Below are 15,000 nucleotides of genomic sequence, written 5' to 3' on the forward strand. Positions count from 1 at the left end.
GAACAGGCTGCTCTGTGTCTGTCACTGGGAGGGAGGGGGGTAAAGGGTTAACCCCTTCACTAGGAACAGGCTGCCCTGTGTCTGTAACTGGGAGGGAGGGGGGTAAAGGGTTAATCCCCTTCACTAGGAACAGGCTGCCCTGTGTCTGTCACTGGGAGGGAGGGGGGTAAAGGGTTAATCCCCTTCACTAGGAACAGGCTGCCCTGTGTCTGTCACTGTGAGGGTGGGGGTAAAGGGTTAATCCCCTCCACTAGGAACAGGCTGCTCTGTGTCTGTCACTGTGAGGGTGGGGGTAAAGGGTTAATCCCCTCCACTAGGAACAGGCTGCCCTGTGTCTGTCACAGTTAGGGAGGGGGGTAAAGGGTTAACCCCTTCACTAGGAACAGGCTGCTCTGTGTCTGTCACTGGGAGAGAGGGGGTAAAGGGTTAACCCCTTCACTAGGAACAGGCTGCCCTGTGTCTGTCACTGTGAGGGTGGGGGTAAAGGGTTAACCCCTTCACTAGTGACAGGCTGCTCTGTGTCTGTCACTGGGAGGGAGGGGGGTAAAGGGTTAATCCCCTTCACTAGGAACAGGCTGCCCTGTGTCTGTCACTGTGATGGTGGGGGTAAAGGGTTAACCCCTTCACTAGGAACAGGCTGCCCTGTGTCTGTCACTGTGAGGGTGGGGGTAAAGGGTTAACCCCTTCACTAGGAACAGGCTGCTCTGTGTCTGTCACTGGGAGGGAGGGGGGTAAAGGGTTAACCCCTTCACTAGGAGCAGGCTGCCCTGTGTCTGTAACTGGGGGAGGTGGGTAAAGGGTTAATCCCCTTCACTAGGAGCAGGCTGCCCTGTGTCTGTCACTGGGGAGTGGCAGCAGAAGAGGTTAATGTTCCCACTGAGTTATCTATAAACTAATTGCAGGTCAGGGGAATTGGAGTTCTGCCCTGTTGCTCTCTCTGCTATCTCTCTCTGTCGGAGTGAGTATCCTGTCTCTCTCTCTCTCTCGATGTGCGTTCAATCTATTGAGTAATAGAAGCCAGTAAGTGAGAGAGGCAGGGATCACTGGTGAGTTCCCAGAATATCAACTGGCTCATTGCCATTTCGATTAGACTGGCTGGGAGGGAGACAGTCCCAGAACCCTCCTATTATCCAGTGAAGGGGAAGGCAAGGGGGGAGCCTGTGGGTGTGAGAATCGTCCCCAACATTCTCACTGCTCCCCACCAATATGGGAACAGACATTTCAAACAACCTGAACTTAGTCAGGGCTCAGTCTGGGTTCAATGTGAAGTTAATCTGGACTCAGTCTGGACTCAGTCTGGAGTTAATCTGGACTCAGTAAACTGAGCAGAGAGAGAGGGGGAGAGGGGGAGCAGGCGAGAGAGGGAGCAAGGTTGGGGGGAGAGAGAGAGGGGGAGAGAGAGAGGGAGGGAGATGGAGCGAGGGGGGAAGAGGGAGAGAGGGGGAGAGAGGGAGGGAGATAGAGAGTGTGAGAGAGGGGGAGAGAGGGAGGTAGGGAGAGAGAGGGAGGGAGGGAGATAGAGGGAGCGAGAGAGAGAGGGGAGAGAGGGAGAGAGAGAGCGAGAGAGAGAGAGAGGGGAGAGAGGGAGAGAGAGGGGGAGAGAGGGAGAGAGAGGGGGCTGCCCAAGTTGTGATGGACAGTAAAAGGTGAGCCGGCCATCAGTGAGTGAGTTCCCTTGGACTGGACCCTGATCCTGAACTGGGATCGGGAAGAGAGAGGGACAGGAAGGCTGGGGAAGGGGAGGATTGGGGCTTTGGGTGTCGGGAGCGTGACTCCCGAGAGTTGGGAAGGCAGTGCCAGCTCTCAGACCCAGGATGGGACTGCCATTTCAGGAAGGGCACTCCCCTCTGTGCCCGGGAGTGAGTGAGTGAGACAGAGAGAGAGAGAGAGAGAGAGAGAGAGAGGGTGAAGGTGGGGACAGAGGAGGAGCGAAGGAGATTCAGTGAACAATTCCCTCAGCCAGACCCACCTCTTTCCTGCTGCCAGTCAGTCCAATAATAAATCAACAGCTAGCTGGGGAAGTCCCTCTGTGCTATTTTCTTTCATTTTAACTTCCGAAGTGTTCATTGTGAATTTGTACTGAGTGTGTGTGTGTGTGTGTGAGAGAGAGAGAGAGACGGAGAGTGAGAGAGAGAAAAACAGAGAGAGAGTGAGAGCCAGAAAAAGAGACAAACAGAGGGAGAAAGACAGAGACACACACACAGAAAGACAGACAGAGAAACAGAGAGATAGAGAGAGCAAGACAGAGAGTGGGAGAGACGGAGAGAGAGAGAGAAACAGAGCAAGAGAGAGAGAGGGGGGAGAAAGACAAACAGAGAGCAAGAGAGAGAAACACAGAGAGTGGGAGAGACGGAGAGAGAGAGAGAGAGAGAGGGAGAGAAAGACAAACAGAGAGCTAGAGAGAGAAAGAGAGTGGGAGACAGAGAGAGAGAAAGAGAGGAGAGACAGAGAGAGAAAGACAGAGACTGGGAGAGACAGAGAGAAAGAGAGAGTGAAAAAGGCAGAGAGACAAACAAGGAGAAAGAGAGAAAAAGACAGAGACAGAGAGAAGGAGAGAGTCGAAGAGAGGAGAGAGAGAGAGACAGAGAGGAGAGAGCAAGAAAATAGAGAGAGAGAGGAGACCGAGAGAGAATTACAGACACAGGAGTGAGAGAGCGAGAGAGGGACAGAGAATTAAAGAGATACAGAGAGAGATTGAGACAGAGAGAGTCAGATAGAGAGAGAGACAGAGAGAGAGAAACAGAGAGAGAGAGAGAGAAACAGAAAGAGACAGACAGGGACAGAGAGAAGCAGACAGAGAGAGAGAGAGAGACAGAGACAGAGAAATACAGAGAGAGAGGCAGACAGACAGAGAGTGAGAGAGAGAGAGAGACAGACAGGGACAGAGAGAAGCAAACAGAGAGAGAGAGAGAGAGAGAGAGTGAGTGAGAGAGACAGACAGGGACAGAGAGACACACTGCCTAAGCTGGTGGTCTCGCTGTTTGTGGTGGAGGTGACCTGAGGGACTCTCTCTCTCTCTCTCTCTCACTCTCGTTGCTGTGTGGGCTGACCTGCTGGTGCTCCATGTTCCCACAGCCTCGGGCACGATTAACCCCTTCATCGCCAGCTAAGCCAGCCTACTGACCCCCCCTGTCTGTGTGTGGGTGTGTGTGTGGGTGTGTGTGTGGGTGTGTGTGTGGGTGTGTGTGGGTGTCTGGAGAGAGAGAGAGCGGGCTGGCTGGTACCCTCCCCACCGAGAGAAGGTGGCACCTCTCCCGGTACCCTCTCACCCCACGCCCCGCGGCCCGCCCCTCGACCCCCCGCCCGCTCCCATGTGCGTGGACCCCTGCTGCCTGACCCCCACCGCTGGACTCCTGGCGCCCCCTGCTGCCGGGCGCATGGAAGGGCAGACCCCTGCTGCCCCCCTGGACCTGAGGACGCGGAGGGCGGAGGAGGGGGCGGAGGCCGGGGGGCCCCACTGGGTGGGGCGCTGCAGGAGGAGGCCCAGGGCCCGCCAGGAGGGGGCGCCGGAGCCCCCGGCCGGAGGGGGAGGGGGCGAGGAGGCACCCCCTCAGGGGGGAAGGGCAAGAGACGGGACCCGCATCCCCTTACCCCCCAGGAAGAGGCCCTACCGCCAGACCGAGGAGGGGAAGACCCCCACTGCTCGCGAGGAGGAGGAGAGCCGTCCCGCGCCGCCTCCTGCAGTTGACCAGCCAGAGCTGCCCAGGCTCAAATTGGAACCCGGGGTGCCCCCATTCTGCCAGCGTGGATTAAGGACCCCTTTCCTGTTGCCCACGTCCAATGGATACCCCCTGGTGGAGTCCATCTACCTGCCCTACACACTCCAACTCCCGTACTACCCAGGTAAGGAATGTGGGGAGGGAGGCTCTTCAGCAATGTGGGGCATCGCGGACGCGGCTCTCTCCCCATTGGTGTGGGGGGGGTGGGTGAGGGGAGTTGGTGGGGGTGAGGGGAGTTGGTGGGGGAGAGGGGTGGGTTTTATTATTCCCGGTGGTGGGGGGGCTGGGGTGAAGGGGTTGGGGGGGGGGGGGGGGGGGCCGAAGAGCCATCCCCGACAGGATCTGACCCCCCCTCGGGAACGTCGCCCACTCCGCCCCTCGCCACACCCAACCCTGAAAGGAGCAAGAGACGGGGCGTGCGCGCTCTCCCCCTCACCCACCCCGCGATGCCACCAGCTTGCCCCAGTCCCGCGGGGCGGAAACCCGGGAGACCCTTTGGCCCCACCCGTCTGTGCTGACCCGGTTTCCCTGAGCTGAGCTGGGTGGGTGGGTGTTCGGGAGGGGGGAGCGGCGGTTGGGAGGTGAGGGAGGGGATGTTTGTGGATGTGGTGCCAATCCAGCGGGAAAGCGGCTTCGTTCCTGGAAGGTGCTATTCTGGGTAACAGCGGAGACAGGAGAAGGGGAGGGTTAGTTCACGGCTGGGGTCAGAGTTCAGGTCACCCCTTCCCCACCCCCCTCCCCTCACCAAGGGCACTGGAAACCTTGTGATTTTCCCTCAGGAACGGGGTGAGGGGAGGGAGCAGGGGGGCTGAGAGTAAACGAGAGGATCATAGACACAGAGCAACAACGTGAGAACGATAGAGAGAGCGAGGGAGAGAGAAAGGAGGACAGAGAGAGAGGGAGAGATGCAGAGAGAGTGCAAATCAGTGAGAGAGAGAGAGAGTGTGTGTGAGGGGGAAAGAGAGGGAGAAGTGTAGAGAAAGAAAGAGAGAGCAAGAGGCATCAGGAGAGAGGAGAGACAGGGTGGGAGTCGGAAATGCACAGGGGGAGAGAGAGAGAGACAGAAAGAAAAGGAGATAGAGGAAGAGAGGGGGAGGGGGGAGAGAGAGAGAGCGAGAGGGGGGCGGGAGAGAGAGGGCGAGAGACAGAGAGAGAGGGACAGAGAGAAAGGGAGATAGAGAAGGGGGGGAAGAGAGAGAGAGCGAGAGAGGAAGAGAGGAGGAGAGAGAGGGAGAGGGAGAGAGAGAGAGGGAGAGAGACGAAGACAGGAAGGAGAGAGAGGAAGAGAGGGAGACAGAGAGGGAGAGAGAGAAAGAAAGGGAGAGAGAGAGAGGAAGAGAGGGAATGATAGGGAAAGGGTGAGAGACACAGAGGGAGGGAAGAAGGAATAGAGCGAGGGAGGGAAGGAGAGAGAAAGAGAAAGAGGGACAGGGAGTGGGAGACAGGGATAGAGAGAAAGAGAGGGAGAGATAGAGGGAGAGAGAGAGAGAGAAAGAGTGTGACAGGGAGAGGGAGAGAGAGAGGAAGAGAAGGAGTGATAAAGCGAGAGAGAGAGGGATGGACAGATGGAGGGAGAGAGAAAAAGAGAGTGATAAGGAGAGAGAGAGGGACAGAGAAAGGGAGGGGAAAGAAAGAGAGGCAGTGAAAGGGAGTGGAGAGAGGAATAGAGAGAGGGAGGGAGAGAGAAAGAGCGGGATGTGAAAGAGCAGCGGGATGAGGAAGAGGGTGAGGGAGAGGATGTAGCGAGACCAGCCGGAGAATCAGAGCTCTCTGACTGGGGGCTGTTACTCTGGGTCCAGTCAGGGAGCCCTGGATGACAGCTCGGGGTGGGGTCCTGTTTACTCTGAGCTGGTCTCTGAGCGAGCTGGGTCACTGAGAGGGAGTGCAAATAAAAGGGGGACTTGGTGATGGGAGATCGGCTTGGGTGTGGAGAACATTCAACAGAGATAGGGAGGGTCAGAAAGAGAGAGAGAAAGCAGCAGGAAGCATCAGAGAGAGGGAAAGGTGGGGCTGAGGGATACAGAGAGGGAGCAAGAAAGGAGGGACAGAGAGAGAGAGAGGGACAGCAAACGAGAAAGAGAGAGACACAGAGAAAGATAGAGAGAGGGGGACAGCAAACGAGAAAGAGAGAGAGAGACACAGAGAGAGAAAGATAGAGAGAGGGGGACAGCAAACGAGAAAAAGAGAGAGACAGAGAGAGAAAGATAGAGAGAGGGGGACAGCAAACGAGAAAAAGAGAGAGACACAGAGAGAGAAAGATAGAGAGAGGGGGACAGCAAACGAGAAAAAGAGAGAGACAGAGAGAGAAAGAGAGAGAGAGCAAATGAGAAAGAGAGAGAGAGATAAAGAGATGGAGAGACAGAGATGGATAGAGAGAGGGCGACAGAGAGAGTTAGAGACAGAGACACAGCAGGTGAGGTGTGAGTGCTTGCTTTATACCTGGATCTCGGGATCGCGGGCCAGGCCTGGGGTGAATGTTTATTGGGTAAAAAATGAGGTCTGCAGATGCTGGAGATCACAGTTGAAAATGTGTTGCTGGGTAAAGCGCAGCAGGTCAGGCAGCATCCAAGGAGCAGGAAATTCGACGTTTCGGGCATAAGCCCTTTATTGGAGTCAGGTACCAGCCCAAAACAGGATTGACAGAGAGACTGCAGCAGGCAGAGGAGGTCACAGAATAGTGATTTATTTAAAAACTCTGACCGGCACAAGGCAGAGACAACCCCCCTCAGCACTGACCCTCCGACAATGCTCACTCCCTCAGCACTGACCCTCCGACAGTGCCCACTCCCTCAGCACTGACCCTCCGACAGTGCCCACTCCCTCAGCACTGACCCTCCGACAGTGCCCACTCCCTCAGCACTGACCCTCTGACAGTGCCCATTCCCTCAGCACTGACCCTCCGACAGTGCCCACTCCCTCAGCACTGACCCTCCGACAGTGCCCACTCCCTCAGCACTGACCCTCCGACAGTGCCCACTCCCTCAGCACTGACCCTCTGACAGTGCCCACTCCCTCAGCACTGACCCTCCGACAGTGTGGCACTGTCTCAGCACTGACCTTCCGACAGTGCCCACTCCCTCAGCACTGACCCTCCGACAGTGCGGCACTCCCTCAGCACTGACCCTCCGACAGTGAGGCACTCCCTCAGCACTGACCCTCAGACAGTGCCCACACCCTCAGCACTGACCCTCCGACAGTGCGGCGCTCCCTCAGCACTGACCCTCCGACAGTGCGGCACTCCCTCAGCACTGACCCTCCGACAGTGAGGCACTCCTTCAGCACTGACCCTCAGACAGTGCCCACTCCCTCAGCACTGACCCTCCGACAGTGCCCACTCCCTCAGCACTGACCCTCTGACAGTGCAGTACTCCCTCAGCACTGACCCTCCGACAGTGCGGCCCTCCCTCAGCATTGACCCTCCGACAGTGCCCACTCCCTCAGCACTGACCCTCCGATCGTGCCCGCTCCCTCAGCCAGTATTGTGTGTGTTGGCCCAGCCCTCTGAAATGTCTGCCTCAGAGCTGGGGGAGTGGGAGGGGTGAATGGTCGTGTCTGAAAGCTGTCAGAGCTCTGTGTCTGTCTGTGCTAGTGCGGCTGGCAGTGTAGTCCCTGAGCAGGGTGCGTTACCCTGGTAGCTGGGGGAGTGCTGGGTGACGGTGTTACAATCACGTTTCTGCTATTTGCAGTTTCTACACAGACAGACACGTGTAACCTCAGTGGGGGTTTTCCAGTGTACTCCAGCTGACTTCCCCAAAATCTGAGACCCCTTGTTACAGCACGATAATGCGCGAGCAGACAGTGCAGGCCCAGCACTGTCAACATCTCGACACTTTCCAAATTCCCCTCGCCTTTGCTGAGTTAGTTGACTACGTGTATCTGTTTTCACATCAGCTGGGGTAGTCAGAGTTCAACAAGATAGAGTGACAAACAGTGCATCTCTCTACAGTGTCCCCCCATCAAACACTCCCAGGGACAGGGACAGCACGGGTTAGATACAGAGTAAAGCTCCCTCTAAACTGTCCCCCCATCAAACACTCCCAGGGACAGGGACAGCACGGGGTTAGATACAGAGTAAAGCTCCCCCTACACTGTCCCCCCATCAAACACTCCCAGGGACAGGGACAGCACGGGGTTAGATACAGAGTAAAGCTCCCTCTACACTGTCCCCCCATCAAACACTCCCAGGGACAGGGACAGTACGGGGTTAGATACAGAGTAAAGCTCCCTTTACACTGTCCCCCATCAAACACTGCCAGGGACAGACACAGCACGGGGTTAGATACAGAGTAAAGCTCCCTCTACACTGTCCCCCATCAAATACTGCCAGGGACAGACACAGCACGGGGTTAGATACAGAGTAAAGCTCCCTCTACACTGTCCCCCCCATCAAACACTCCCAGGGACAGGGACAGCACGAGGTTAGATACAGAGTAAAGCTCCCTCTACACTGTCCCCCATCAAACACTGCCAGGGACAGACACAGCACGGGGTTAGATACAGAGTAAAGCTCCCTCTACACTGTCCCCCCCATCAAACACTCCCAGGGACAGGGACAGCACGGGGTTACATAGAGAGTAAAGCTCCCTCTACACTGTCCCTCCCATCAAACACTCCCAGGGACAGGGACAGCACGGGGTTAGATACAGAGTAAAGCTCCCTCTACACTGTCCCCCCATCAAACACTCCCAGGGACAGGGACAGTACGGGGTTAGATACAGAGTAAAGCTCCCTTTACACTGTCCCCCATCAAACACTGCCAGGGACAGACACAGCACGGGGTTAGATACAGAGTAAAGCTCCCTCTACACTGTCCCCCATCAAACACTCCCAGGGACAGAGAGAGCACGGGGTTAGATACAGAGTAAAGCTCCCTCTACACTGCCCCCCCCCCCATCCCAGGGACAGGTTCAGCACGGGATTAGATACAGAGTAAAGCTCCCTCTACACTGCCCCACCCTGCATCCCAGGGTTAGATAGAGACACTGGGGCAGATCGCTGGCAGGTGCTGGGGAGAGTTGCAGTTTAACCCCTTGCTCCCCCTCCCTCTCTCTCTCCTCCCCCACTCCCCTTTACTACACTTGGTTACCAGTTCTGAGAAACTGTCTGATCGGTTGCAGGTAAATGATCAGATTTGACGGGCTCTGTTGTGAGGCTGTGGTGATATATGCAAATCAGAGTTAAATACATCTTCCCTTGGTGCCTTCAACAAACTGATGCTGATAATTGGGAATTCAGTCACGGCCGACTGAGCGCAATACTTCAGGAAATTCGTCTCAACAGATGAGATTTGAGTCACATTGTGCATCTAGCTTCTCCTTTGACCTCAGACCAGCTCGCTTTCCAAACAGCGCTGTCCCCAATCCCAATTTCCCACCATCCCCCCCCCCCACAAATATTTCGGATTTTCACGCATTGTCGAGTTTGACTTCCCTCCCCATATCTCTCCTCTCAAGCCGAACCCTCCCTTTCCCTCAGTTCAACATTCCCTTTGCTCATCCACTGTCTGGCTCTCGCTAGCCCCTCACATCCCTCAAACCCTCGAGAAGCTCGACACCGTCCAGGGACAAAGCAGCCCCCGCTGGATTGGCCCCACACCCACAAACATCCCCTCCCTCCCCCCCACCGACGCTCAGTAACAGCAGTGTGTACCATCCCCTCCCTCCCCCCACCCCCCCTCAGTAACAGCAGTGTGTACCATCCCCTCCCTCCCCCACCCCCCCTCAGTAACAGCAGTGTGTACCATCCCCTCCCTCCCCCACCCCCCCTCAGTAACAGCAGTGTGTACCATCCCCTCCCTCCCCCCACCCCCCTCAGTAACAGCAGTGTGTACCATCCCCTCCCTCCCCCCACCCCCCTCAGTAACAGCAGTGTGTACCATCCCCTCCCTCCCCCACTTCCCCTCAGTAACAGCAGTGTGTACCATCCCCTCCCTCCCCCCACCCCCCTCAGTAACAGCAGTGTGTACCATCCCCTCCCTCCCCCCACCCCCCTCAGTAACAGCAGTGTGTACCATCTCCTCCCTCCCCCCACCCCCCTCAGTAACAGCAGTGTGTACCATCTCCTCCCTCCCCCCACCTCCCTCAGTAACAGCAGTGTGTACCATCCCCTCCCTCCCCCCACCCCCCCTCAGTAACAGCAGTGTGTACCATCCCCTTCCTCCCCCCACCCCCCCTCAGTAACAGCAGTGCTGTACCAGCTACAAGACCCACTGCAGAAACTCACCAAAGACCCTCAGGCAGCACCTTCCAAACCCACGGCCCCTTCCATCTGGAAGGACAAGGGGCAGCAGGTACATGGGAACACCACCCCCCTACAAGATCCCCTCCGAGACCCTCCCCATCCCGACTTGGAAATCTATCGGCCGTTCCTTCCTGGGTCAGAATCCTGGGATTCCCTCCCTCAGGGACATTGTGGATGGCATAAAGTTGCGGCCAAATATTGAAACATTGAAAGTAGGACCAGAAAAAGTCATTCTTCCCATCGATCCCACTCCACCGTTCGATTGGATCATGGCTGACCCTCCAACTCAGTTCCCCCATCCCCTTCTCCCCCCCCCCCCCCCCCCAAAAACCCTCCTTCGATTCCCAGGAACTGTCTCTGCACATTTCTGGGAGACATCCAATTCCTGAAGACTCCCCCTCTCTCTGGGTGAGAACATCCCACCTCCTTTCAGCCACCATGAGACCTCGACCCCCCCCACCCCACCTCACCAACCCTGGACTCCCCCCTCCCTTCCTCCCGGTCATTGGGAGCATCCCACTGGTGTTGTCTCCGTTGGAATTTTGTATGAGGTGCCCACTCCCTATCCCCCCGCATTCTCCTGAGCTCCTGTGAACGTATTCCGAACCGATCTGATCAGTCCCGGGATTCAGCCTGGGAAACCCTTCGAGGCCCTCCCCTCGTCAGAACATCCTCCCTCCCTCAGATACGGGGACACCCACCCTCCTGCAAACGATAGGGGCTAGAGTCCGAGGGGGGGGTCTCACTCCCGGCTGCTTCAGTTGGTGATGTCCATGTTATGCAGCAGACGTTGTGTGTGGAAATCCCTGCCCTTCTGCTCGCTGGTCAAATCAAAACCCACTAACTAACCCTCAGACATGCAAAACCTCTAGCACAGCATTCAATCCCCTCCCGGACTCCCCACCCCATCCCAAATTCCACCATTTGGCACTGATGACTGCTCCTTCCCTTTCCATCAGTTCCACAACCCACCCCCCAGAAACCTGTTTGGATCTCACTCAGACACCTTTCAACAATACCGAATGAAACCAATGGGACTTTGGGGCACTGCATGTTAGTTTTATCTTGTGAGAGACTGGGTTGAGATAGATTTCTGCAGAGCACTGACTGACGTTGTTTGAGGTTTAAGAGATTTGTCGCTGTTTACAGACTGAGGTAGTTTGTTCATCATCGAAATTAAAACCCCATCAAAGGGACAGACACAGCACGGGGTTAGATACAGAGTAAAGCTCCCTCTGCACTGTCCCCCCCATCAAACACTGCCAGGGACAGACACAGCACGGGGTTAGATACAGAGTAAAGCTCTCTCTACACTGTCCCCCCCATCAAACACTGCCAGGGACAGACACAGCACGGGGTTAGATACAGAGTAAAGCTCCCTCTACACTGTCACCCCCATCAAACACTGCCAGGGACAGACACAGCACGGGGTTAGATACAGAGTAAAGCTCCCTCTACACTGTCCCCCCCATCAAACACTCCCAGGGACAGGGACAGCACGAGGTTAGATACAGAGTAAAGCTCCCTCTACACTGTCCCCCATCAAATACTGCCAGGGACAGACACAGCACGGGGTTAGATACAGAGTAAAGCTCCCTCTACACTGTCCCCCCCATCAAACACTCCCAGGGACAGGGACAGCACGAGGTTAGATACAGAGTAAAGCTCCCTCTACACTGTCCCCCATCAAATACTGCCAGGGACAGACACAGCACGGGGTTAGATACAGAGTAAAGCTCCCTCTACACTGTCCCCCCCATCAAACACTCCCAGGGACAGGGACAGCACGGGGTTACATAGAGAGTAAAGCTCCCTCTACACTGTCCCTCCCATCAAACACTCCCAGGGACAGGGACAGCACGGGGTTAGATACAGAGTAAAGCTCCCTCTACACTGTCCCCCCCATCAAACACTCCCAGGGACAGGGACAGCACGGGGTTACATAGAGAGTAAAGCTCCCTCTACACTGTCTCCCCATCAAACACTCCCAGGGACAAGGACTGCACGGGGTTAGATACAGAGTAAAGCTCTCTCCACACTGTCCCCACAATCCCAGGACAGGGGGTGAGATACAGAGTAAAGCTCCCTCTACACTGTCGGGTATTGGGGTTTCAATAGCAAGCCAGGAGATGTAAGGGAGAGGTTTGCATTCCTATAGCGCCTCAGGACTGACAAAACACTGTCGCCAGCTCCCCTTCCTCATCCCTCACAGGGTGAGGGGCAGGTGAGCGGGTGAGGGTTTGGTGTTGACAACTCCACCCACACCGCCTGACCTCGGGATGGGGGGGAGGAGGTCCTCCCTCAGGTTGGCTGACCTTGTGCTTTTCTCCCACCTCCCCCACCCCTCCCCCACTCCAGGCGTGAGCCAGCCGTGCCTGCCACACTCAGCGTTCCCAGTCTGCCCCGTGCCAACACACCCCCTGACCCTTGGAGGCGTCCCCCGGGAATTCCGGCCCGGGCCCTGCCACCTCGCCCGCTCGCAGGAGGAGCTGCTGGCCTCCGACATCGCCATGGCAACCAGGCAGGATGAAGACGGTGACACGTGAGTCAGGGCCTCCCTCCTTCTCTCTTGGGGTTTCAGGGGTAAGGGGGGGAGGGGGGGTGGTGGCACGTCTTGCCTGCTCTCTCTCTTGACGAGTGGGCCAGGGACGGGCGGTGAGAGAGGCCGATCACCCACACAACACCCTCCAAATGACAGCCTGGCGCCTAGGCCCTGTGCTGGATTTGAGGCCTACTTCGATAGAGTGTGTAAACAGGCCCTTGTGCATAACACCGAACCTCACGAACAGTAACCCGCCGCCCAAACCCCTCACTCTACATTTACCGCTGACTGAGGCATCTACCCTGCACATCCCTGGACACTATGGGACAATTTCCCATGGCCAATCCACCCTAACCTGCACATCCCTGGGCATTATGGGACAATTTCCCATGGCCAATCCACCCTAACCTTCACATCTTTGGACTGTGGGAGGAAACCGGAGCACCCGGAGGAAACCCACGCAGACACGGGGAGAATGTGCAAACTCCACACAGACAGTCACCCGAGGGTGGAATCGAACCCAGGTCCCTGGCGCCCTGAGGCAGCAGTGCTAACCACTGAGCCACCGTGCCACCCAAACACTGGAAGACTGCTGACAGGATGGCTGCTGTTCAATAATTCCTCGCAGAGAAAGAGGGAGAAGCGTGTGAACTCCCGTACGTGTTTCATTCTACGCTCATGGGGTGTGGGTGTCACTGCCTAGGCCCAGTAATTCATTTCCCCATCCCTAGTTGCCCCCCCTTAGGAATGTGGGGGTCATTGAACCCATGTACTGTGGGTTAGAGTCATAGAGATGTACAGCAAGGAAACAGACCCTTCGGTCCAACCCATCCATGCTGACCCAGATATCCCAACCCAATCTAGTCCCACCTGCCATCCCCCGGCCCATATCCCCCCAAACCCTTCCTATTCATATACCCATCCAGATGCCTCTTAAATGCTGTCATTGTACCAGCCCCCACCACTTCCTCTGGCAGCTCATTCCATACACGCACCACCCTCTGGGTGAAAATGTTGCCCCTCAGGTCCCTTTTATATCTTTCCCCTCTCACCCTAAACCTATACCCCTCTAGTTCTGGACTCCCCGATCCCAGGGAAAAGACCTTGCCTATTTATCCTATCCATGCCCCTCATGATTTTATAATCCTCTATAAGGTCACCCCTCAGCCTCCGACGCTCCAGGGAAAACAGCCCCAGCCTGTTCAGCCTCTCCCTGTAGCTCAGACCCTCCAACCCTGGCAACATCCTTGTAGATCTCTTCTGAACCCTTTCAAGTTTCACAACATCCTTCCGATAGGAAGGAGACCAGAATTGCACACAATATTCCAATAGTGGAAACTCTCAGAGAGAGAGTGGGGAGGGTAACAAAGGTGAGAGAGGGAAACAGATGTAGAGAGACAGATAAATTGAGGGATGGGGAGAGAAATGGAGAGATGAATGAAGGGGATGACAGACTAACAAGATGTTTGTTTGCACTGTGTACAGACAGTGTCCAGTGTACAGACAGTGTCCGGTGTACAGAGAGTGTCTGGTGTACAGACAGTGTCCGGTGTACAGAGAGTGTCCGGTGTACAGACAGTGTCCGGTGTACAGACAGTGTCCGGTGTACAGAGAGTGTCCGGTGTACAGACAGTGTCCAGTGTACAGACATTGTCCAGTGTACAGAGAGTGTCCGGTGTACAGAGAGTGTCCGGTGTACAGACAGTGTCCGGTGTACAGACAGTGTCCAGTGTACAGACAGTGTCCGGTGTACAGAGTGTCCGGTGTACAGACAGTGTCTGGTGTACAGAGTGTCCGGTGTACAGACAGTGTCCGGTGTACAGACAGTGTCCGGTGTACAGACAGTGTCCAGTGTACAGACAGTGTCTGGTGTACAGGGAGACCCTATCATGCAGCAATCCCTTGGTGTACAAATCTCAATATAATAGGGTTGGCATGGTGGCTCAGTGGTTAACACTGCTACCTCCCAGGGCCCCGGGTTCGATTCCAGTCTCGGGTGACTGTCTGTGAGGAGTTTGCACATTCTCCCCGTGTCTGCGTAGGTTCCCTCCCACAGGTCAGGGTGAATTGGCCATGGGAAATTGTCCACATTATTAGGTGCATTAGTCAAAGGGAAAAGGGTCTGGGTGGGTTACTCTGTGGAGGGTCGGTGTGGACTGATTGGGCTAAGTGGCCTGTTTCCACACTGTAGGGAATCTAATCTAATCACCATAACGTCCTTTCATTCCTTGACTTTGTCGAATTGAAATGTGAACTGAGGGAGTTAGCGTGAGTCCAGTTTAACTGTTGAAATGACAGGTTGAGATCAGAGAATTGGAAAGCAATAATATTTCCCCTCTCCTTGTTGCTTCTGTTTTCAAACCCTGAGCCGATAAAAAATGGGTGCAGTCGTTGGTGTGAGATTGGAATGAAAGATTGATTGAGATGGTGTAAGTGGGTGAGAGTGTGTGTGAGTGTGTGTGTGTGTGTGTGTGTGTGAGTGTGTGTGAGTGTGTGAGT

At 55.7% G+C, this 15,000-nt stretch overlaps 1 protein-coding gene across 1 annotated transcript in view; it reads left to right on the plus strand.

Moving 5' to 3' along the window:
• Positions 1-1,799: 1,799 nt before the first annotated feature.
• The window catches only part of bcl3 (BCL3 transcription coactivator), a 65,821-nt gene continuing 52,620 nt past the window's right edge, over positions 1,800-15,000 (plus strand). Inside the window, exons 1-2 of the mRNA XM_060852498.1 lie at positions 1,800-3,843; positions 12,318-12,501. Coding sequence (XP_060708481.1) covers positions 3,312-3,843; positions 12,318-12,501 — 716 coding nt within the window. The 5' untranslated portion in view covers positions 1,800-3,311. The remainder of the gene's footprint in view (positions 3,844-12,317; positions 12,502-15,000) is intronic.

This window comes from Hemiscyllium ocellatum, chromosome 38 (genome assembly GCF_020745735.1).
Source record: "Hemiscyllium ocellatum isolate sHemOce1 chromosome 38, sHemOce1.pat.X.cur, whole genome shotgun sequence".
Taxonomy (NCBI): Eukaryota; Metazoa; Chordata; class Chondrichthyes; order Orectolobiformes; family Hemiscylliidae; genus Hemiscyllium; species Hemiscyllium ocellatum.